Source organism: Bos indicus x Bos taurus, chromosome 23 (assembly GCF_003369695.1).
Source record: "Bos indicus x Bos taurus breed Angus x Brahman F1 hybrid chromosome 23, Bos_hybrid_MaternalHap_v2.0, whole genome shotgun sequence".
In the NCBI taxonomy this organism is placed as follows: Eukaryota; Metazoa; Chordata; class Mammalia; order Artiodactyla; family Bovidae; genus Bos; species Bos indicus x Bos taurus.
In genome coordinates, this window is record NC_040098.1 from 52,255,854 (window position 1) to 52,276,729 (window position 20,876).

The 20,876-nt window shown below is 46.8% G+C and overlaps 1 protein-coding gene across 2 annotated transcripts in view; it reads left to right on the forward strand.

Annotated features, from left to right (window-relative positions):
• The window catches only part of GMDS (GDP-mannose 4,6-dehydratase), a 436,237-nt gene that overhangs the window by 88,459 nt on the left and 326,902 nt on the right, over positions 1 to 20,876 (forward strand). For both annotated transcript variants that reach the window (XM_027523951.1, XM_027523952.1), the window contains exons 2-4: positions 1,884 to 1,928; positions 7,662 to 7,749; positions 9,162 to 9,271. In XM_027523951.1, coding sequence (XP_027379752.1) covers positions 1,884 to 1,928; positions 7,662 to 7,749; positions 9,162 to 9,271 — 243 coding nt within the window. The remainder of the gene's footprint in view (positions 1 to 1,883; positions 1,929 to 7,661; positions 7,750 to 9,161; positions 9,272 to 20,876) is intronic.

Here is a 20,876-nt window from a genome sequence, read left to right on the forward strand (position 1 = left end):
GATAAGGCTTTGGGGTCCTGTCGATCAGCCTGGCTTGTCGGAGTGCGCATTGTTCAGCAGTCTTGTCTGATTTACTTTGCATGTTGGGTGTGTGAAACCAAGCAGCCGTGTGTATATCATGAGAGGGAGAGGAAAAGGAATATGCCAGACCATCTCTCTTCTTCTCCACATGAGTCTATATACAGGAGTATTTATGTCAAGGAGTCAGAAGAAAACTTGCTGCATGTTTCAATGAACCACAAAACGTGTCCCTGGTACCCTTGCCCAGCGGTCCTGCCTGAGTCCGTCCTGACTTCTGCGCTAAAGCGTGAACGCCCTCGAGGCAACTGCGCCATTTCCAGGACCCGCAGGGTGTCTCCAGTCCCAGCTTTTGAGTCCAGCAATGATAGGAATAAAGCCCACTTCATTTTTCTTATTCCTGGAGTGTCTACCTTTGAAGCTCAAAAGGATATTTTAAGATTTTTTCAAACTTAGGAAACCAAAGAAAACCCAAGTGCTCCCAACCAGATTTGCGCACAGAGCCCCAGCAGTTGTGAAGCCTGGATGGGTGAGGGGCCTGCCTGGGCTGGGAGCAGAAACGCAGCTACGGGCTGGCTGTGCAGCGCCTGGTCACCCTGGCGGGGCTGGGGTGGTCTGCACCATCGCTGTCTCTGGAACTGTGATTTTGTGCCGTGCGGCTTGTTAGTGCTTCGGTTAGATGACTCTTGTACCTTCTTTCCCTGAAATTGGCACATAAAATACACAGACCCCTATCCTTACTTAGGCATTTATAAAAGAATTTTAGAAAATAAGTTGGGAGGGGATTCCATGCTGGGTCAGTGGTGAAGAATCTGCCTGCCCACGCAGGAGACATGGGTTCGATCCTGATCTGGGAAGATCCCACGTGCCGTGGAGCAGCTTAGCCTGTGCAGCACAGCTACTGAGCCTGAGCTCTGGAGCTCAGGAGCCTCAACGAGAGAAGATGCCACAAGGAGAAGGCCCACAGTGCAACTGGACAAGGGCCCCCGCCTGTCACAGCTAGAGAAGGGCCTGGCAGCAACGGAGGCCCCTCACAGCCTAAATAAATAAAATTAAAAAAAATAAAAAACAAGTTGCGAATCTCTGTGTTTAGTCCAACACCTTGATCGTAGAGAAAGCATGACTTAAGGTGCATACAAATGAAGCTCTTAATATTCTATGTAAAATAAGTGCGCTCCTTCTGTTGTGATCCATTCATGTGTGCCTGCAGGGATGATACAGACCTGATCACGTCACTGCCCCCACCTCCACCCCACCTCAAAACCCCTAAACGCTTTCTCGTGACTTTCCGGACCCTTGGGTTCGAAGCCTGGAGGGCCTCTTCTCCACGTGCTGGCTTTTCCCAGGGATGTCAGCACCCCGTATTCTCGGCCCCCTCCCCGTCCTCGCCCTGCACTCTCCCCAGCCCCTGCAGCTCCTGTCTCATCCCTCCCCCAGTGACCCCCACCCCCGATGTTGTCAGGGTCCTGTTTTATGTCCCAGCAGCACCAAAGCCTTCTGCGAGGCCCACACGTTCTGTGTTTTCACACGGCTTACAAGTGCCAAACCTGAACCAGATCCACCAGCCTCTGAAGCCTCACGTTCTGCCCGTTGCCCCCAGGGTCCCTGGACCTCAGCACTCTCCCTGTGCGGGTGGTGATGCCAGCGCCCCCTGCCTCGTCCCCCTGTGGGCTCAGATGAGCTCCCGCCTGTGGAAAGGAGGACAGCAGAGCAGTGCGCGGCGCTCACGTCGGGTGTCGTCTGAACCGTTTTTCCTGTCGGTTGCTGTGGGCCTTGTTTACGCCCACAGAGCCCCTGAAAGGCTGTTCTCAAGCCTCGGTCGTGGCTGCGGTGGTCTGACGTTGTCCCTCTTCCTTGTCTTCCAGGACGGCTCCTACCTGGCCGAGTTCCTGCTGGAGAAGGGCTACGAGGTGAGTCCCTGAGCCGGTGGAATCCCGCGGCCTGTGCGGCCTCCTGCTTCCTCTGCTTCCTCTGTGCGTGTTTTCCACGGAAACTCTGATAAGGAGGCAGGGGCGGAATGAGCCCCCGGGCCTGTCCCCGCGCCAGCCCATTGTGCAGTTTATCTGCTGGCGAACGCGGGCGGCCCCCCTCCCTGCTCCTGGCTCTGCATGCTCCCCACATTCTCAGATAAACCAGCAGCCACCGTGCCCTTCTCGGGTGACTTTATGAGGTCGTGGCTACACGAAAAAGTCCCGCTGCCAGTGAAGTCCCTTGATTTGCGCCGAGCAGTAACACCTACACTGCCCTCCAGCCTGAGCGGCAGAGCTGACCTCAGGACGCTGGCTTTCCAGCCCTTGGCCGGTGGGTCGGGGCGGCCGGTGCAGCAGCTGCGTTTGCTGCCCTTGCCCTCATCTTCCTTTCCTGCTTTTTCTCCTCCTTCCAAGTGTACTGCTTTCCCCAGTGCAAACGAGAGTTTTATGTATGAAATGGGTGTAGCTCTGTGTGTGCACCTTACCCTTTTTAAGAACGGTGTTTGGATACGCGCCTCTCTAGAGACTTGTGCTCTGCAGTGAACAGAACCCCGAGCAGCGGCCCGCATGTTCCTCCTGATGCGGCAGTGTTTGCTGAATACCATGGGGTGCCACATTTCTCCAGTGGCAGGTGTGCTGCTTAAACATGTGCACAGGGACCAGCGGAGAAGCAGCAGCAAGGGGTCTGGCAGCTGAGCACCAGCAGGACTGGAAGACAAGGAATGTAGTCTTTGGTTTTTTTTACTGTAACTCATAATTTTTGAGAACTTTGACTCTTAGACTTTAATAGGAGCAGGTATGATTAAACCTTCTGTGCCCTTATCAAATAATAACTAGTTCTACATCTTGTAATGCCATCAAGATAGGTAAAATGTAATTATAGAAATATACACACATGTTCATATACATGGATTCCTGTAATAATTGGGTGATCAATATGTATTCTGCAAAGCAGAGCACTTTAGAGTTATGTTATATATGATATCATTAGAGAAGGAAATGGCAAGCCCCTTGGAACAGGCCCACTCCAGTATTCTTGCCTGGAGAATCCCATGGACAGGGGAGCCTGGCAGGCTACAGTCCATGGGGTCGCACAGAGTCAGACACGAGTGAGCACGCAGACACACACACACACACACACACACACACACACACACACACATGCACACTGAGTGGTCATAAAGAGAGGTCTAGCCTGTGTTCATTATTTACAGAATGTCTGCAGGTGTCATCTTGTGATGAGAAAAGCCAATAATTCTCAGGTTTTGTAGAAAATCTCCCTTTAACCTTTATGGATTTAATTCTACACACTGTTAAAGTGCAGAGGGCAATTTGCCCCGTTGTAGTGTGCCAGCCAACTTGGAGCAGGGGGTGAGCAGGCAGGGTGCTTCCGAGGCAGCCCTTGGCCACCCCCACGCAGGACTGTGTCCTTATCCTTTGCCAGCTCCACGGCCTCTCGGAGACTTAGGAACTGCGTACCCGTGTCCCCCAGATCATGGTGAGGAGCAGGTGAGATGCATGTGGGCAACAGTGCAGAGGACCCCGGGGACCCCAGGGGCTGACCCTCATAGGAGAGGCAGGGGGTGCAGCTCGGTGCTGACCAGCCGAGGGATGCAGACTTTGCAGGAGGCCCTTAGTCCCGCCTGTCACTCGCACCAGGGAAGGGTGGGTGTGTGATGTTGCCCAGGCCTAGCCCTGCACCTGCTTCTTTTCATCACGAGGGAAAAGGAAAGCAGAGGAGGGAAGCTTCCTGTGAAGGTACCTCTGGTTTCAGCTGCCTTCCTGGTATCGTCGTTAGCAGATAAGCCAACAATATGCTTTTGTACCTATTTGTGCAAAAATACAGAGAGAAACCAGAAAAATGAAGGACACGGTCAAACCCTTTAAAAGCTGTATTTGGGAGTATGTGGACAACCTATGTTGCTCCACTCGGTGACAGGGGCACAGGGACTCAGAATATAAACAGAGGACAGGTGAGCGCGGTGTCCCTGCCTGAGAGAGAGAAGAGCTGGCGTGGGCTGTGCAGGCCCTGGGGGCTGTCTGCTCCCGATCGTCGGTTCCTCAGCTGTGGGTCCTTCCTTCTGAGTTGCTGAAAATCCTCGAGGCCTCCGTGCAAACAGACCAAGCTTTCTGTGGCTTTCACTCTGCAACGCTGGCTGTTGGCCTGATGGCCACGTTTCCCCTCCATAGGCCAACGTGCTGGCTGCGTGGTCTCGGCAGCACCCTGGCCTGTGGATGGGAGTCACGGTCAGAGGGGCTGTGAGGGTGCTGTGCTTTCACTCACACAGGACAGTCTGTGCGCGGGCATGGCCCGTGTGAGCGCGGTTACTGCCTGTATATGTGCCGGCCTCTGCCCGTGCGTGCGCGGTCACGGCCCGCGCGTGCAGGCCGCCGCCCGTGCGTGCACAGGTGCGGCCCGTGCGTAGTGGCCGCCGCCCGTGCGTGCGCGGTCACGGCCCGTGCGTAGTGGCCGCCGCCCGTGCGTGCGCGGTCACGGCCCGTGCGTAGTGGCCGCCGCTCGTGCGTGCGCAGGTACGGCCCGTGCGTGCAGGCTGCCGCTCGTGCGTGCGCGGGTACGGCCCGTGCGTGCTGGCCGTTGACGGAAACCCGTCATCCGGCTTCTCAGAGGCACGTGCCTCAAGCAGCCTCTGGAGGACTCTTGACTCCAGGAGAAACCGCGACGTGGAGAATTTAAAAATCCGGTGGTGATGGCTTTCTGTTTTCTTCACTGTGGTCAGTCAATCGACTGTGATCAGTTAATCAGCATTTCTGTGTTATACAGCCTAATCTGACTCTTGGTTTTGAAGTCAAACTGGCTTTGTTCTGACATTGTGAGAACTTGAAATTTTCATTTTCATCACTGTTACTTTTCAGAAATGCTCACTTCCATTTAACACCCTCAGATTTTCAGAAATTTTGTTTTCCAACTTCTGTAATTTAATAATAATTTTGGTTAAATTTATTCGAAGTTAGCTCATTCATCTCTTCACTTTGGTTTCCTCGCTCATTTCTTTTTCTCCAAAGATCCTTATAAAAACAAACAGAAAATCCTACCTATTAAATACATCCCTTCTGTAAGAAAAAGCTGCTAATCTCAAATTCTTAACTAGATTATCCAACGTGCACACATTTTGGCTTGTCTTAAAGTTTGCATTTCACCTGTCTCAGAAGGAGACAGACTCAGCTTTCATTAGTTCTTAGAATAATACCTGCTGTCATGGATTAAACATTTGGCAGTCTTTCTTCCCCTATATACACATACCAAGAGTTGGGAGTGAGGGGAAATTAAAACACAAATTTTTTTTTTTTTAAAGGCCCCAAACTAGTGCTTAATGCTTTTGGTTGTGAGTGTGGCAGTAAAGTCCTAAATTCTTTACTTGCTGTGACTTCGTGTAATTGTCTGATTTCATACTGGGTCCATCAATGTCGTTGACTATTTGTAACAGTCCTTTATGTTGATACAAAGGCCTTCCCTGGTGGCTCAGCTGGTAAAGAATCCGCCTGCAATGCAGGAGACCCCGGTTCAATTCCTGGGTCAGGAAGATCTGCTGGAGAAGGGTTAGGCTACTCACTCCAGTATTCTGGCCTGGAGAATTGCATGGACTGTATAGTCCCTGGGGTCACAAAGAGTCAGACACAACTGAGCGACTTTCACTTTCACTTCATGTTGATATAAAATGTGTATGTATATAGCATTTCTCTTTGCTTTGGGCTGTTGGGATATGTGACTTATCCAGAGACCAGCCTTCAAGAGAAAAAGACTAAATCATATTATTTATAGTTTTTCATTGTCAAAACTAAATTATCTGTTTTTAGAACTTAAAAATTTCCCTCTATCCTGTTAAATAAAGCTCAACTTACATCTGAGATCTCTGTATTTCAGAAGTAACTTTGGTAGTAAATACCAGTTTTGATATGTATAAGTATACATGTGAACTTGGTTTTTATTAAAGTTTATTAAATTTATAGAGTAGCTGAACTTTGTCATTAGCAACTTGAAAAACTGGAGACTATGAGGTTGAGTTAATTCAAAGTTTAGTGTAAGAATTTTCTCTACTTTTAAATTAAGTAATGGGTGTGTGTGTGTGTGTGTGTGTGTATGTGTGTGTGTGTACTAGGTCACTTCAGTCATGTCTGATTCTTTGCAGCCCCATGTACTGTAGCCCACCAGGCTCCTCTGTCCATAGGATTCCTTAGGCAAGAATACTGGAGTGGGTTTCCATGCCCTCCTCCAGGGGATCTTCCCAACCCAGGAATCGAACCTGCATCTCTTATGTCTTCTGCATTGGCAGGCAGGTTCTTTACCACTAACCCCACCTGAGAAGCCCTTAAGTAAGGGGTTTGTATACCCAAATCTCAATGTAATGTTTCCTATATTTTACTCTTGGCTTCCCGAAATGGCAACCAAGTTTGTGATGGTCCTGTCTTAAAATATTCTCATGTTTACAAACTTGTTCTGGTTTTAGCTCTTTTGGGAAATAATGTGGTTTTAGGTCTTTGGATGAAGCATCTGACCAGCAGAATTATTAATTGTGGATGTGTTGTACCCTTTGCGGAAGCCAGTTTCTCATGTATGCCACGTAGAATGACGATGACATTTCTTTCTCTTTGAAAGAAAGTCTTATGTGCTTATAACTCCCCACCCCCCCCACTAGGAATATTTGAGTCATGCCAAGGATTAATTTTTGTTCAAAATAGACAGAAAACGATTGAGTTAAAATATAGAAGTGTATTCAGCTGCAAATGAAACTACCCAACGTAGGAGGAACTCTTCTAAAATAAGAGAAGGATTAAAACTGCCACCAGGAGAACTGGAACGTGGGCAGCCGGTGACATAAGCTGGTATTAGCATTGGCAACACGGAGGAGGAAGTGAGAGCAGGTCTTGAACAATTTCTCTAATGTGTCTGACACAAATAGTCTTTTCTTCAGTGTCGGACAGGTATGCGTTCTGGTTCCAACTACTTTTTTTCCCCTTCACACTTGTCATGGTTAAGTCAAAGATAAAGATTGAAAGAAAAAAATCCTCCCTTCCTTTGAGTTTCCTTCATGTCTTAAATCTCATAGGACCTCAGTCTTGTCCCTGCCCTGAACTACTTCACCTTAGCTTTTCCACATGACTGCATAATAGCAGCTGCTCCCCAGTTCTCTCATGGATGGAGAGACGTGTTTCTTTAGACACCCAGTGCCTGCTGCAGAGCTCGGGGGGGCCGGGCTGGGCGGGAGGCATAGAGCCCTGACCTTGTGTCCCAGTCTGCGAGACGGGCCAGGCTTGCGATGGATGCGGCCGCACAGGGCCTGTCTTCAGTTCCAAATGGAAGAGAGTTTTGTCAGTGGCAGGACTAAGTGTGTGTGTGTGAGTTTGGAAAAGGAGACACTTGAGTATCTACAACTAAGCTCTCACTGTGAAGTTGTGTTACTATCTAAATACTTGGGTTGAGATTGGCAGTGAAAACACAGGGAAGGGATGGAGGGAGGTGCCTGCAGGTGGCGGCCAGGGGCTGGAGAAGAGCAAGTGTCGAATTATTTCTACTAATTCAAAATAACGTCTGTGTATCACAGTTACATGTTGTTTGGAAAAGCTGAATGTTAGCAGAATAACCGCTGAATTTCTAATCAGTCTTCATTGCTGATTTATAATTTATCCTTTTCCTTCCACATGATAAAAATGCAGGTCCATGGAATTGTACGGCGATCCAGTTCGTTCAATACTGGCCGAATCGAGCATCTGTATAAGAACCCCCAGGCTCACATTGAAGGAAGTAAGCCATTTTCTGTCTCTAAACTCTCTTTCTGTGTAACTTCCTGTATTATGATAAGGCATTTTCAAGTGTCATTCTCTTCAAAGCCCATCACACCCCAGTTACTTACCCCTGAGTTACCTGCCCTGACTGCTGTCTGCACACTCTGAAGCCTTTCCCTGCCTGCCTGCGGCCCTGGGCCGTGGAGTCATCGTGCTGAGGCTGTGCCCAGGGGCCTGGCAGGTGACGCTGCCTGAGAGCCCTCAGCAGGCCAGCCTTTGATCTCCTTCTCCAGGTGTCCCCGTGCCCTGGAGCCAGATCAGCTCCACACAGAGCCAACCTCTGCTTTGCACGTTTGGTCTAATTTAATCAAGTCAAGCAGTCTTTGTACATTAATATTAAAAACTATCAGGGAGTACAGGTCCAAAAGCAGACGGCAGTCAAAAATATATGTAAATGTCTTTACAGGCAGTTGTCAGCCTCTGCCGTTGTGTGTTGTTTTTGGTGACGCACTTGCAGGCTGACATCCCGGTTTTCCCCTCTGACCCCGGCAGCAGTTCCTGAGGTCATGAAGGAGTCCGTTTTGCCGGTGGAGGCAGAGAGAGGTTGACTCTGTCGCGGCCCGCAACACCTAGGAGACGTAGGCAGGACGAGGACATGGGTACTTCCCGCCAGCAGAGACCGTCCAGGAGCCTCTACTCACTTCAAGGCCCTGAATATTGGAAGGCTCGGGTCCATCGCACAGGCAGTGATGTCATCAGGAAGATGACCTGCTGGTTGTCTTTCCACCTTTAATACTTAGGTTTTTCAGTGAAGCCTCCCTGCAAATTACCATCGTTTTGTGCAAAATGCAGAAAGGTACTGCCACTGTATTTAGCTGTAGACCAAAATGTAAAAGTAATGAAAATATCAAGTTAGTAGGCTGCCCACTGGCCTGTGTCACCTGTTACAGCAGGGAAGTCTGTGTGGGGATTGGCTGAGATTTGGGATCAGAACACTTTAGATGTCTTTTGATCAGCCGTGGCCCATGTCAGGCATTCCACAGTGGCTTCAGGACTGTTTATGAAGGACTGGAGAAAAGTTTCTGAATAGAGCCATCCTCACCACTACCAGTACGTTACAGATTTCTTTGGAGAGTGTACATTTTATTTCCAGATTTTCTTTGAATCCATTCTTTTGTGGCATGTCTTACCGTCACCTGGGCGCCATAAGCTACATTAATCGTGTAACCCTGTGGTGATTCTGTTTCTGCGGCAGGCTCGTCGGAGTTTTCACAGGTCCTCTGTAGACGTGGCAGCAAGTGTGAGCTCTGCTGCTTAGTCTCTTTTCAGGTGGCAGTCACGGACGCCACCCCAGAGCCAGTCTAGGTTCAGGTGTTCAGAATGCACATTACTGTTCCCTTCCCGCTCACGGTGTGTGTTTCAATTCTGCAGACATGAAGCTGCACTACGGTGACCTCACCGACAGCACCTGCCTCGTGAAGATCATCAACGAGGTGAAGCCCACCGAGATCTACAACCTCGGAGCCCAGAGCCACGTCAAGGTGAGCCGTCCGGCGTAGCGTGCTTTCTCTGCTCTGCCCTGAGTTCTGCATTTTACTTTTGCTTCTTTTTTTTTTTTATTCTGTGTCTTTTAATCTGTTTTTTAAATTACTTTTAAATTCACTGTTAATTGGGGGGAAATTGCTTTACACCGTTGTGTTGGTCTCTGCACCGCAACGAGGCAGATGAGCGGCGGTCCTGATACAGCACTAACTGCTAGTTCTAGTCCTCGAATTTAATTCTTCACGCTAGTTTGGTTATTAAGAATCCCAACAGAAATGCTGATACATTTTTTAAAAGTATATTCTCTGTTAGTGAACAGTGTATTAAATCTTACTGATGACATTAGAATAAGAGTATTCGTTTCTTTGGGATTGATCTTACAGTCACAAACCCCACTTGGATGTATTTTCTGCTACCTTAACTCGCATTGTGAATGAAGTCTTTTGTTCAAATGTTGGAAAATTAAGTCAATAAAACTTTTAATATTAATTTTTGGTAGTGATGATATTACTGGCTGAGAAAATAGTATTTTTGGGTGCCAATATGTCAGAATTAATGGAATTAACGTTTCTTGTGAGTAGTAAAAATCATTGGGAGAAAAACTCTGTTTGGACTCTTGTTCCCGCAGTGTTGTGACACACGTAGCTCATGCTGACTTCCTTCCATTGATTCAGGCAGATTCTCCGGGGGTCTGTCTACCTCTCCTTAGAGCAGGGTCTTTCTGGAACCTAAGGAACTACCCCCAGAGTTCTGGCAGTCTGCTTGACTCCAGTTTCTGCTGCTGTGTCTGAGTGAGATTCGAAGCCAGGGATGGTATGAATCCTTTTAGATACATGTTTAATCAGGGTAATTAGTGGAGCTTGGAAATACAAGCAACTAATTCCAAGTTAAAACAGCCCCCACCCCCAAACTAAAGAGAACAGAAACTGTATCAGCATTTTTGGCTGTTTCATCAGTAAACCTGGCATTCTGGCTTCAGAAAGTATTTGAGGTGGTTGCTGTTTCTCCACACCCCCAGCTTGGGGCGAAATGGAAACTAGATGCCTGTTTTATACTCTCTGCCAGTTTAAGGAAGAAATTATAGACTAGATCAATGAAACCAAGGGTAGAACATGGCAAGAGAAGCAAGTAGAAAGCCCAGTCTCATTATTGATGCCAAAATTAAACCCTCACAGCACATTTTTCTCCGACGTTAACTCTGGAGGACGGCAACCGGCCCACCAGCAAGGATACTTCTGTACCCGTCTGTACTGTCGCGGAAGGTTCTTGTTTCCTTTCTTAGGTTCTGATGATTCTGTTCTATATCCACGCTTAAGCTCTGGGTTGTGTGAAGGTGTCAGGGTCTTGTCTTTTGGTGAGAACAGAGTTATTTTTCTAAGTGATTCTGAATGTATTTTCCATCTGAAAAGGTGTCTCCGGCATGCTGTGCCTTGAGGGCCTGTCCCCTCTCCTCTGGAGAAGCAGTAACTGCCACTCCAGGAGTGAAGACTTTATCCTGGATTGAGGCAGCCTATCCATCTTCACGTTGTAATTTATCTCTAGGCTTCTTGCTGTCTCCAGACAAAACAGAATGTTTTGGATGAGCGCTCTGTTACTCAGCTTCCTCTGGATCAGGACGTTTCCTCTGTGGTGGTGTTTGGTAGATGGTTTATCACCTCTGGAGTCATAGGTGGAATGGTGGGGAGATGCGGGCGCTTTGTAGACTTGTGTATATGAGGGCTTCCCCTGTCATTTTAGCATTAAATGAGCCAGTCCTCTCCTTTCTCCAGAATGCCTTTGTAATTGGTTCAGAAAGTCCACCATGCTTTCCGTACATGCATGTCCTGGTGCGTCTGGTTAGCACCCCAGAGTGGCCGGGCTGTGCGAACAGAGACCACAGGAGCTTAGCTGATTTCCTCTAAGTGGCTCCACGCGAAGTTTATCTGTTTTTATTGGGTTTTGTCTGCTTCGCCTAAAGGCCAGCTAATGGGCAGAAATGGTGCTTAATTGGAGATGAATTTTGGTTTGTAAAATAGGTTAGCCCTTCAATGGCATTTGCGTGCATGGCAGAGTGGAGCACCCACCTCCGTCACAGGGGGTCTTGGCTTTCTCACGGATGGCAGAGGCGGGCGCTGATGTCCTTGGGTCTTTAGAGACAGGTGATCTCAGTCTCGGGAAAGCATGCATGGTGTCAGGGAGGTTCAGGGAGGAGTTTACAGATGCTGTTAGTGGGAGCGGGTAGTTGAAATTGAGGTAAAAATACAAGGCTGAGAGTCAGAAACGAGGAGACATGGAACATGTTTGTGACATGATGCGTGTCCCACGTGAGCTGAATGAGAAGTGTGCTGGGAGGAATGGGCAGGTGGGGCGCTGGGCTGGATTTGAGCGGCCTCTGTGTGTGTGTGTTTTTAAATTAGCCACTTTTGAAATTGAAGTAGTTAATTTACAATGGAATGTGGTTCCCTGTGCTGCACAGCAGATTTTTGTTGTTTATCTATTTTATATGTAGTGTGTGTATATTAATTCATTCCATAATTAATTCCCTAAACTCCTAATTTATCTCTCACCTTGCCACCCTGCTATCCCTGCTGGTAGCCATAAATCTGTTTTCTCTGTCTGTGAGTCTATTTTTTGGTAAAGACGTTCATTTGTATCATTTTTTTAGATTCCACATACAAGTGATATCATATGATTCTTGCCTTTCTCTGGCTATCTTCACTTAATACGACACTCTGTAGGATCATCCATGTTTCTGCAAATGGCATTACTTCACTTTTTTATGTCTGATATTCCACTGTATATACATACCACATCTTGTCTATGCATTCGTCTGTTGATGGCCACAAGTTGCTTCCCAGTCTTGGCTGTTGTAAACAGCACTACAGTGAGCATTGGGGTGCATGTATCTATTTCAAAAGAAGTAGAGTTTTCGTCTTTCCTGAGCATACGCCCAGGAGTGGGGTCACGGGGCCACTCTTGTTTTGGTTTATGAACCTCCACGCTAGTTTCCATATTGGCTGCACTAATTTCGTCCCACCAGCGTGTCCCAGGTTCTCTCTCCTCCGCAGCTTCTCCAGCATTTGCTCTTTGTGGACTTTTCGATGATGGCGATTCTGGCTGTTGTGAGCTGATACCCCCTTGTAGTTTTGATTTGCATTTCCCTGATACTTAGTGATGTTGAGCATCTTTTGCCCAACGTGATTCCTTCAGCTCTGTTCTTTTGCGTGATTGCTTTGGCTGTTCAGAGTCTTTAGTGTTTCCATACAAATTTAAAAAATTCATTTCTGTGACAAACACCACTGGTAATCTGATAGGGACCACATTGGATTTGTAGATCGCCGTGGGTAGTATAGTTATTTTGACAGTATAGTTTCTCCAGCCCAAGAATACATCTCTCCATCTGCCTGTGTTGTCTTTCCTCTTTCATAAGCGCCTTGCAGTTGTCAGAGCACAGGCCCTTTGCCTCCTCAGGCAGGCTTATTCTAGGCATTTAATTCTTTTGACATGATGGTAATGGGCTTGTTTCCTTAATTTCCTTTTTGATATTCCATTGTTAGTGTGTAGGAATGCGACGGATTTGTTTCCTGCAGCTTCGCTCAATTCCTTAATGAGCTTTAGGAGTTTACTGGTGGCATCTTTAGGATTTTCTGTGATAGCATCATGTCATCTGCAAACAGTGACAGTTTTACTTCTTCCTTTCCCATCTAGATTCCTTTTATTTCTTTTTCTTCTCTGATTGCTGTGGCTAGGACTTCCAGAATTATGTTGAATAAAAGCAGCATGAATGAGCTCCTTGTCTTGTTTCTGAACAGGAGACAGATTCAGAGGTGAGTGGAGGTGGGGCTTCAGAAGTGCAGGAAGCTGTTGGGTGAAGGTGGTGGCCGCCGAACTGGGTGTGAGTGGATGAAGTGGGGGGCCTGGTGGGGCTGGCCCGCTGCCGTCAGGACTGGGGGCCTGGTGGTCCCAAGGCTGGAAGCTGGTGTTGGAGGAAGGACTGCTGAGCTGGGTGGGGTGCTAGGGGTCCCCCTGGACACGTTTTATTAACAGGACTTGAGGGACACTCAGGTAATGCAGGGCAAAGGTAATTTAAAGCATGTTGTGAGGTTGGAGAAAGATTTGGAGTTCAGTTCTAAGGATTCTCGAGAGGCTGAAGCCAAGGCAGCAGGTGGAGACAGAGGATGAAGACTGATCCTCAGGGAGGGGAGCGCTTAGCCTGGGGAGGTTGGGAGTCAGGGATGACAAGGGCACGGGATGGGGAGGCAGGAGAGTGGAACTGTGTGAGCCAGTCAGCAGATTAGGCCCTCTGAGGCAGGAGTGGCGTCTGCAGGCCGAGTGAGGGCCAGACACGAGGCCTTGGCCGTTAGGTTACGAGCGGTTTGTGACGTAGGGGTGGCTCAGTGATGCGAAGATGTAGGGGTGGCTCAGTGATGCGAAGATGAAGGGTCAGGAGGGATTCACACTGAGTGGCTTCTTCTCTAGAAGTTTCCTGCCTGAGGAGGGCCCACCGCAGCATCAGCCACAGGGTCTGACCTGCAGGGGCCTCCTCTTCCAGGACGTGTCCTGGCAATGCTGACCTGGTCGGGGCGTCCCTTTGAGAACCGCTGCTCTTGGTTTCTCTCTGTGTGATACGCACCTTAAATGCATTCTTCCTTTGGTGGCGCATAGGTTTTGGATTTGGTATAAATTCTCTGTCAGATAATGATGGTACGAACTTGTAAAGCCTGAAATGGTACTTTCCCTCAGAAATGAGGAGGATGGAGGGGGTCTAAGGAGAATCTGACGTATGTTCACACCAGAATCCTCCATATTCAGACATGTTCTACTGAGCCGTGTATGACTGGTGACAGCGCTTACTTCCTGGCACCCCAGGTGCTCTGGAGGAGTAGGTGAGAGCAGTCCATGGTCACAGTGTCCTTGGAAAGCCCATGTTCCACGCATTCTTCCTTCTGTGGTCTCACGTCAGATGGATTATTAATGATGGACAGAGTGGGTGTGGGGAGGGCTCGCCTGGCGGCAGCTGGTAACAACCAGCATAGTGGTGGCTCCTGTGCCCGCCCGTTGCCCACGCCAAGGCTCTGTGTTTCGGTCTTCAGCTGCCTCCCTGCTCTCCCAGCAGCGTGCTACTGGGTTGGGATGGAAAGCACGTGTTTTGTTCCTCATAATAATTTCTCCGTATGAACCAATTTTGTAGAATTTATTGTATTCATGGACAATAGTTTTTAAACAGAAGTTCTTTCTGGGAGTTTAATGTTTGTAAGAAGTTGATTAGAGTACTTCTCTCACTTGGTTTGGAGTTCCGCAGAAAGCTCTGATATCAGCACGCGCTGTTTCATTCTGAATCCGTGACCTCTGGACTGGGCATTGTTTGCGGGGGCCTCTCTTTGTGCAGGACAGAGTCTGCTCTCGCTCTCACTTCCAGGTAATTTGATGTGGGCTATGGTATGCTAAAAGTAAGGAAAATAAAATAATAGGAAGTTGGTCTGGTTTCCTGTAGGAAACCAATGAGGATGAAATTGGTTCTTGGAAGAAACCCACAGTAGGCTGGGAAATACTGACTGAAGACAGTTTTCTGAATCATAAACAGAAAAATTATGACTCATGTGGTGTAGGTCATCGAGAGGCTGATTTGATCTAATGCAGGACAAAGTGAGAGACGACCAAAATGTACTAGTTATTAAAAGTAGTTAAACCCAGTGTGGTGACATCACCCCAGTAGGATCAAATGACCCGGCACAGGCCTGCCCATCTTGGGGGTGGGGGAGGGTGTTTAGGAGCCTGCGTTATTATTCTTAAATTTTTGCCATATAAATAATATGTTTCAGTAACTTTTGTCTTGAATTTCTCATCTACTCAACATCCATTACTGCTGTGACTTGGGGTTTTTCCACCATTCCTTGCAGCTTTTTTGATAATCTCAGTTCATTCTTGAAGCCACTCTGTTGGATGGGATCTTTCCACAGGGAGTCTAGCCCAGTGTGGCCCTGTGATCTCACAATGTCATGTTGGAATTGCCTTTATTATTGTTTAAAAATTAAAATTACGCAATTATGGGATGTTAGAGCTGAAAGGAGCTTTAGAAATAATTTAATAAGATTTTCATTTTATAACTGAAGCTACTTGCTGCTCTGCTTGGACAAAACTCAGATCTTCATATTTGGTAATTTATTTTAAAGACCATCAAAGACAATGATGATCTCCATTAGTGATAATTCTAATGTAAAGTCGTCCTCACCTTAAAGACTTTCTTGCCCCATGTACAGAAGTTTCTTCTTAAACTTTTTTTTTCTTGTGTGTTTGTAGAGACAGAAAGTCATTTGACTCTTCTCTTTTTAGTTTTGGGAAGTATTTTCAAATCCCTTCTCAGTGTTCAAGACCATTATGAAGTCTTTCTTTGACTTTCTCTTACTCACATTGAATAGTTCCATCCGTTTTGCTTGTTTTCTAACTCCTGAATTATCTTTATTATTTCCTTTTCGACTCTATGGGTCATTTGTTTGATTCTGTCTGCTGACAGCCAGGAGGCCTACGTGCCTGAAGGTGCCTGGGGCCCGGGGGTCTGGGGGGCAGGATTTCCTCATCCAGCTGTGCGGGCCTGGGTAGCAGAGCTGAACATGGGAGCAAAAGGCTGAGTCCGATTGTCCTCCTGGTGGACGTCCAGCCCAGGAAGTGGGCAGGAAGCAGGGCTGATTGTGAGCCAAGGGGCTGGCGGAGCAGCCAGGCAGCCAGTCGGGGTCCAGGAGACAGAGCGGCCAGTGCAGGGGTGAGGCTGGGGGTGAAGAGGGGTGCGGCAGGGGTGGGCTGGGCGACAGGCAGTGACAGACCTGCCCTCTCCAGGGCTTCTTCCTGATGCTCCTCTTTTGTTGTCGTTGTTCAGTCGCTGGGTTGCGTCTGACTTGCTGCGACCCCATCGACTGCAGCACATCTGGCTCCCCTGTTCTTGAGCGTCTCCCGGAACTTGCTCAAACTCATGTCCGTTGAGTCGGTGTGCCATCTAGTCTCATCCTCTGTCGTCCCCTTCTCCTCCTGCCCTCAATCTTTCCCAACATCAGGGTCTTTTCCAGGAAGTTGGCTCGTCTTTTTTTTTTTTTAATTTAAATTTATTTATTTTAATTGGAGGCTAATTACTTTACAATATTGTACTGGTTTTGCCATATATCAACATGAATCCGCCACGGGTGTACATGTGCTCCCCATCCTGAACCCCCCCTCCCACCTCCTTCCCCGTACCATCCCTCTGGGTCATCCCAGTGCACCAGCCCCAAGCATCCTGTATCCTGCATCAAACCTGGACTGGCGATTCGTTTCTTATATGATATTATACATGTTTCAATGCCATTCTCCGAAATCATACCCCCCTCTCCCTCTCCCAGAGAGTCCAAAAGATTGTTCTGTACATCTGTGTCTCTTTTGCTGTCTTGCATACAGGGTTATCGTTACCATCTTTCTAAAGTCCATATATATCATGGTAGTATACTGTATTGGTGTTTTTCTTTCTGGCTTACTTTACTCTCTATAATAGGCTCCAGTTTCATCCACCTCATTAGAACTGATTCAAATGTGTTCTTTTTAATGGCTGAGTAATACTCCATTGTGTATATGTACCGGGAGTTGGCTCTTCGCATCAGGTGGCCAAAGTATTGGAGCTTAAGCTTCAGCATCAGTCCTTCCAGTGAATACTCAGGGTTGATTTCCTTTAGGATTGACTGATTTGATCTGCTTGCAGTCCCAGGGACTCTCGGGAGTCTTCTCCAGCACCACAATTTGAAAGCGTCGTTCTTTGGTGCTCAGCCTTCTTTATGGGCCAGCTCCGAAATCATTGAAAGTGAGAAGTGAAAGTGAAAGTCTCTCAGTCGTGGCCTTACATGACTACTAGAAAAAAACTGTAGCTTTGACTATACAGAGCTTTGTCAACAAAGCTGTGTCTCTGCTTTCTAACACCCTGTCTAGGTTTGTCATAGCTTTCCTTCCAAGGAGAAGCTTTTGATTTCACGGCTGCTGTCACCATCCACAGTGATTTTGGAGCCCATGAAAATAAAATCTGTTACTTTTTCCACTTCTATTTGCCATGAAGTGATGGACTTGATGCCATGGTCTTATTTTTTTTAATGTTGAGTTTTAAGCCAGGTCAGTAGTATCAGACTGTTTTGCAACCCAGTGGACTGTAGTCAGCCAGGCTCCTCTGTCCATGGGATTTCCCAGGCAAGAATATGGGGGTGGGTTGCCATTTCCTTCTCCAGGGTATCTTCCTGACCCAGGGATTGAACCTGCATCTCCTGCATTGTAGGTGGCTTCTTTACCGCTGAGCCATCAGGGAAGCCCCACTATTTTAGCATATACAGATCGTAATTCCATGTTGGGTCTCTGAAGATAACTTATTTTGATTGGTAGATATACAAATTGATATAGCGTTGTATATTTTATAAGGTTTAAAATTAATTTTTATATTTTCATGTATAACTCTCATATGTACTTAGTGTGACATAAAATCACTCCGGGATGCCAGCAAATTGTTAGCCCTGAAATTGAGAAGGTGTCTGTTGGTGAGGGCTTTCCTTGATGCGGCCGTGAGACCCTAAGAACGAGTGAGGTGCATCGCGCATTGACCTGACGTCCACACGGATATAACGTGTCTATTTCTGGAAAAATGGGAGGAGGGAGGAGACAGAGGAGAGGGCCAGGCGCACAGAGTCGCGGCCTGGGTGGTGCTGAGCCCCCCGTGACCTGGGCGATGCTGAGCCCTCCATGACCTGGGCGATGCTGAGCCCCCGCGCCTGGGCGATACTGAGCCCCCCGTGACCTGGGCAGGCTGCGTTTTTCTGCTCTTGTTCTCGTCTTCACTTCTTGCTGACGGGTCCTGTTGCGACTCAGTCCCTGTGATGTTTAACCTCTTTAGTTTGTTACGAGGTGAAGTTGTGGCACAAAAGCCCTTTTCACTTACGATGTAATGTTTGTGCAGATGGCGCTCGACCCCCTAATGTGTGTGTGGCTGGTCGGTGCCTGCGGTCCTCAGGGGGTTGCTGAGGGTCTTGTCTTCTGTGGACAGTGCGCTGTGTTTGGGTCCGTAGGTGTCCTATGGCTCAGACTCCCCTTGGAAGCCTGTTACAGGCCTGAACAATTGAATTCAAATCTAAAACCACTTAAAAGTCCTTGCCACTAAGAATTTAAGAATGTATATGAGAAAACACTCCATGAAAGGTCTCCTCCCCCTATTCAGGCAGATTGTCCTGTTTTGCTAGCCCGAGTTGGTATTGTAATTTTGATAACAGTTAATAATGTTTGGATTTTTTCTGGTGATTGGGGGACCACACAAAGGTACGTCTGTTGAGTTTGGTACTCTTAATTCACTCACAACAGTGACTTACTAAATTAAATCCAAAGTATTAATTTACCTTTGCACAGTTAAGCCAAAATTAGTTCAGATAACTAAATGTACATCTGTATCATAATACTAATTTCTAGATGTATCTATACACACAAGCAGTAAAGAGGAAGTAAGTCAGTGAAGGTACTGTGAGTGAAACACTTTGTTTTAGACTTTTGATGATGAATGAAGAATTTTCTCTGGATTCCTGATTAAATTGGAGTACATAATTTGCATAAACTAAAATGTACACAAAAATAATGCCTTATTTAATACCATAGATATGGTATCTGGATCTTTGTTTAATAAATGTGCAGATAAGAGGTACACATAAATAATACCTGTGTTTGGTGGTGGGTTAGTCTCTAAGTTGTGTCCAACCCTTGCGAGCCCAAGGACTGTAGCCCACCGGGCTCCTCTGTCCATGGGATTCTCCAAGCAAGAATACTGGAATGGGTTGCCATTTCCTCTTCCAGGGGATCTTCCTGACTCAGGGATCAAACCCAGTTATCCTACAGTACAGGCAGATTCTTTACTAACTGAGCCACCACTGAATTTATGTTTAATACCATAGATCCTGGAAATTTAAGAATTTAAACTTAACTTTTCTTTTGAAGCACAAAATAGAGCTTGGTGTCTGTCAAACAAGATTTCTACTTTATCCTTTTAGTACCAATAGAATTTAATACAAATTCTCTTTGTTAAAGTTGGATCCTTGAAGTTGGTATGTATAGTAAGATAAAATGAAATGTTTTCTACTTCAAAGAAACTTAACATGTGATATCTTTTGAATATATTTTTTTTTGAAAATCATTAATTGGATACTTTACCAGTGCAAGTAATAACTTGTATCAAGACTTATTTAATTTAATTTCCACTTTATTAGTAGGTCTCATCATTTCATCCTTCTTCTGACATTCACATGAAGTGTGTGTTGTTTAGGAATGTCAATTAACAAATCATTCATGATGAATTTAAATGTGCTCTATTTACAAAGAAATACACGTATAGGCTTGGTTTGGCTTGTTAAACTATGTTTAGCTCGAAATCACTTTGATAGTTCCTTAGAGAACGTTGATTTCAATGATGAACTCAACCAGTATACAGTCTCAGTCCTCCAGGCCAGGATACTGGAGTGGGCAACCGTTCCCCTCTCCAGGGGCTCTTCCTGACCCAGGGATCACACCCAGGTCACCTGCATTGCAGGTGGATTCTTTACCATCTAGCCACCAGGGAGCCCAAGAACACTGGAGTGGGTAGCCTGTCCCTTCTCCAGGGGCTCTTCCTGACCCAGGAATCCACTTGGGGTCTCCTGCACTGTGGGCGAGTTCTTCACCAGCTGAGCCACCAGAGCGCCCTGCACACGGTCAGCATGTTGATGATTAAATGGAGTGCTTGCTGGGCGACGTGTCGTGCTGACAGCAGCTGTGCGGCTCCCGAGAGTGGAAGGTCACTGTGGGGGCGGCCAGGGCACGCTCCTGGTTTGTCGGGTAAACCCAGGCTCCCTTCTCCCGAGTCTCCTCTCCTGCCCTCCCCTGTGCGTTTCATTGGTGCCACTTGTTGTACCAGTAGAAAGTCTTTTAGAAATGAGTAGTGTCGACAAGCTAAACCTTTGAGGCTTGTTCTCCAGGACTATTGACAGCCTCCTTAGTCCTGATCGGAAATACCAATGTCTGCCTTTACTGCGTAGATTAATTATTGTTTAAAAGTTCAGTAGAGGAAAGGTTTTATTTGTTTTTGTGTTTGTTTTGCTTAAGGATCTTGTGTGACTCACCCTGGCGTGGTTTTCTTATTTGTTTGCATTCTCGATGTTGACATCTACTGGGACACTTGAGAGCCTGTGTAGTCCGCACCTTAGGAAAGGCTGAGGGCTGTCTAGGGTTCTGACATGTTTCTCTGTCTTCCCTAGAAAGAAAGCATTTGGGCATCTGATAAAGACTAGGTGATTATATCTGTGCTGTTGCTAGTTGAAATAATGTGAGTAGATACTTTTTTAATCTGGTTTTTTATAGTTCCTTTATATTAAATATTAATATTATAAAAGTGACCATATAATGTCATTTGGAAGTTTTGCAAAATTATTTATATTGCAGTTGTTTAAGTGACTTAAAGCTTCAACTTCCTGTCACCTCTTTTTTTTCTGTCATAATTCTGTGGAAATGGCCATTTTTGCTAAAATTTGTCAACAGCAGTAATGGAAAAGACTGTTGGTTTTGGTTTATGTTAAATAATGCATTGTAGTCCCCTTCTAGTTTTAGAAGGTT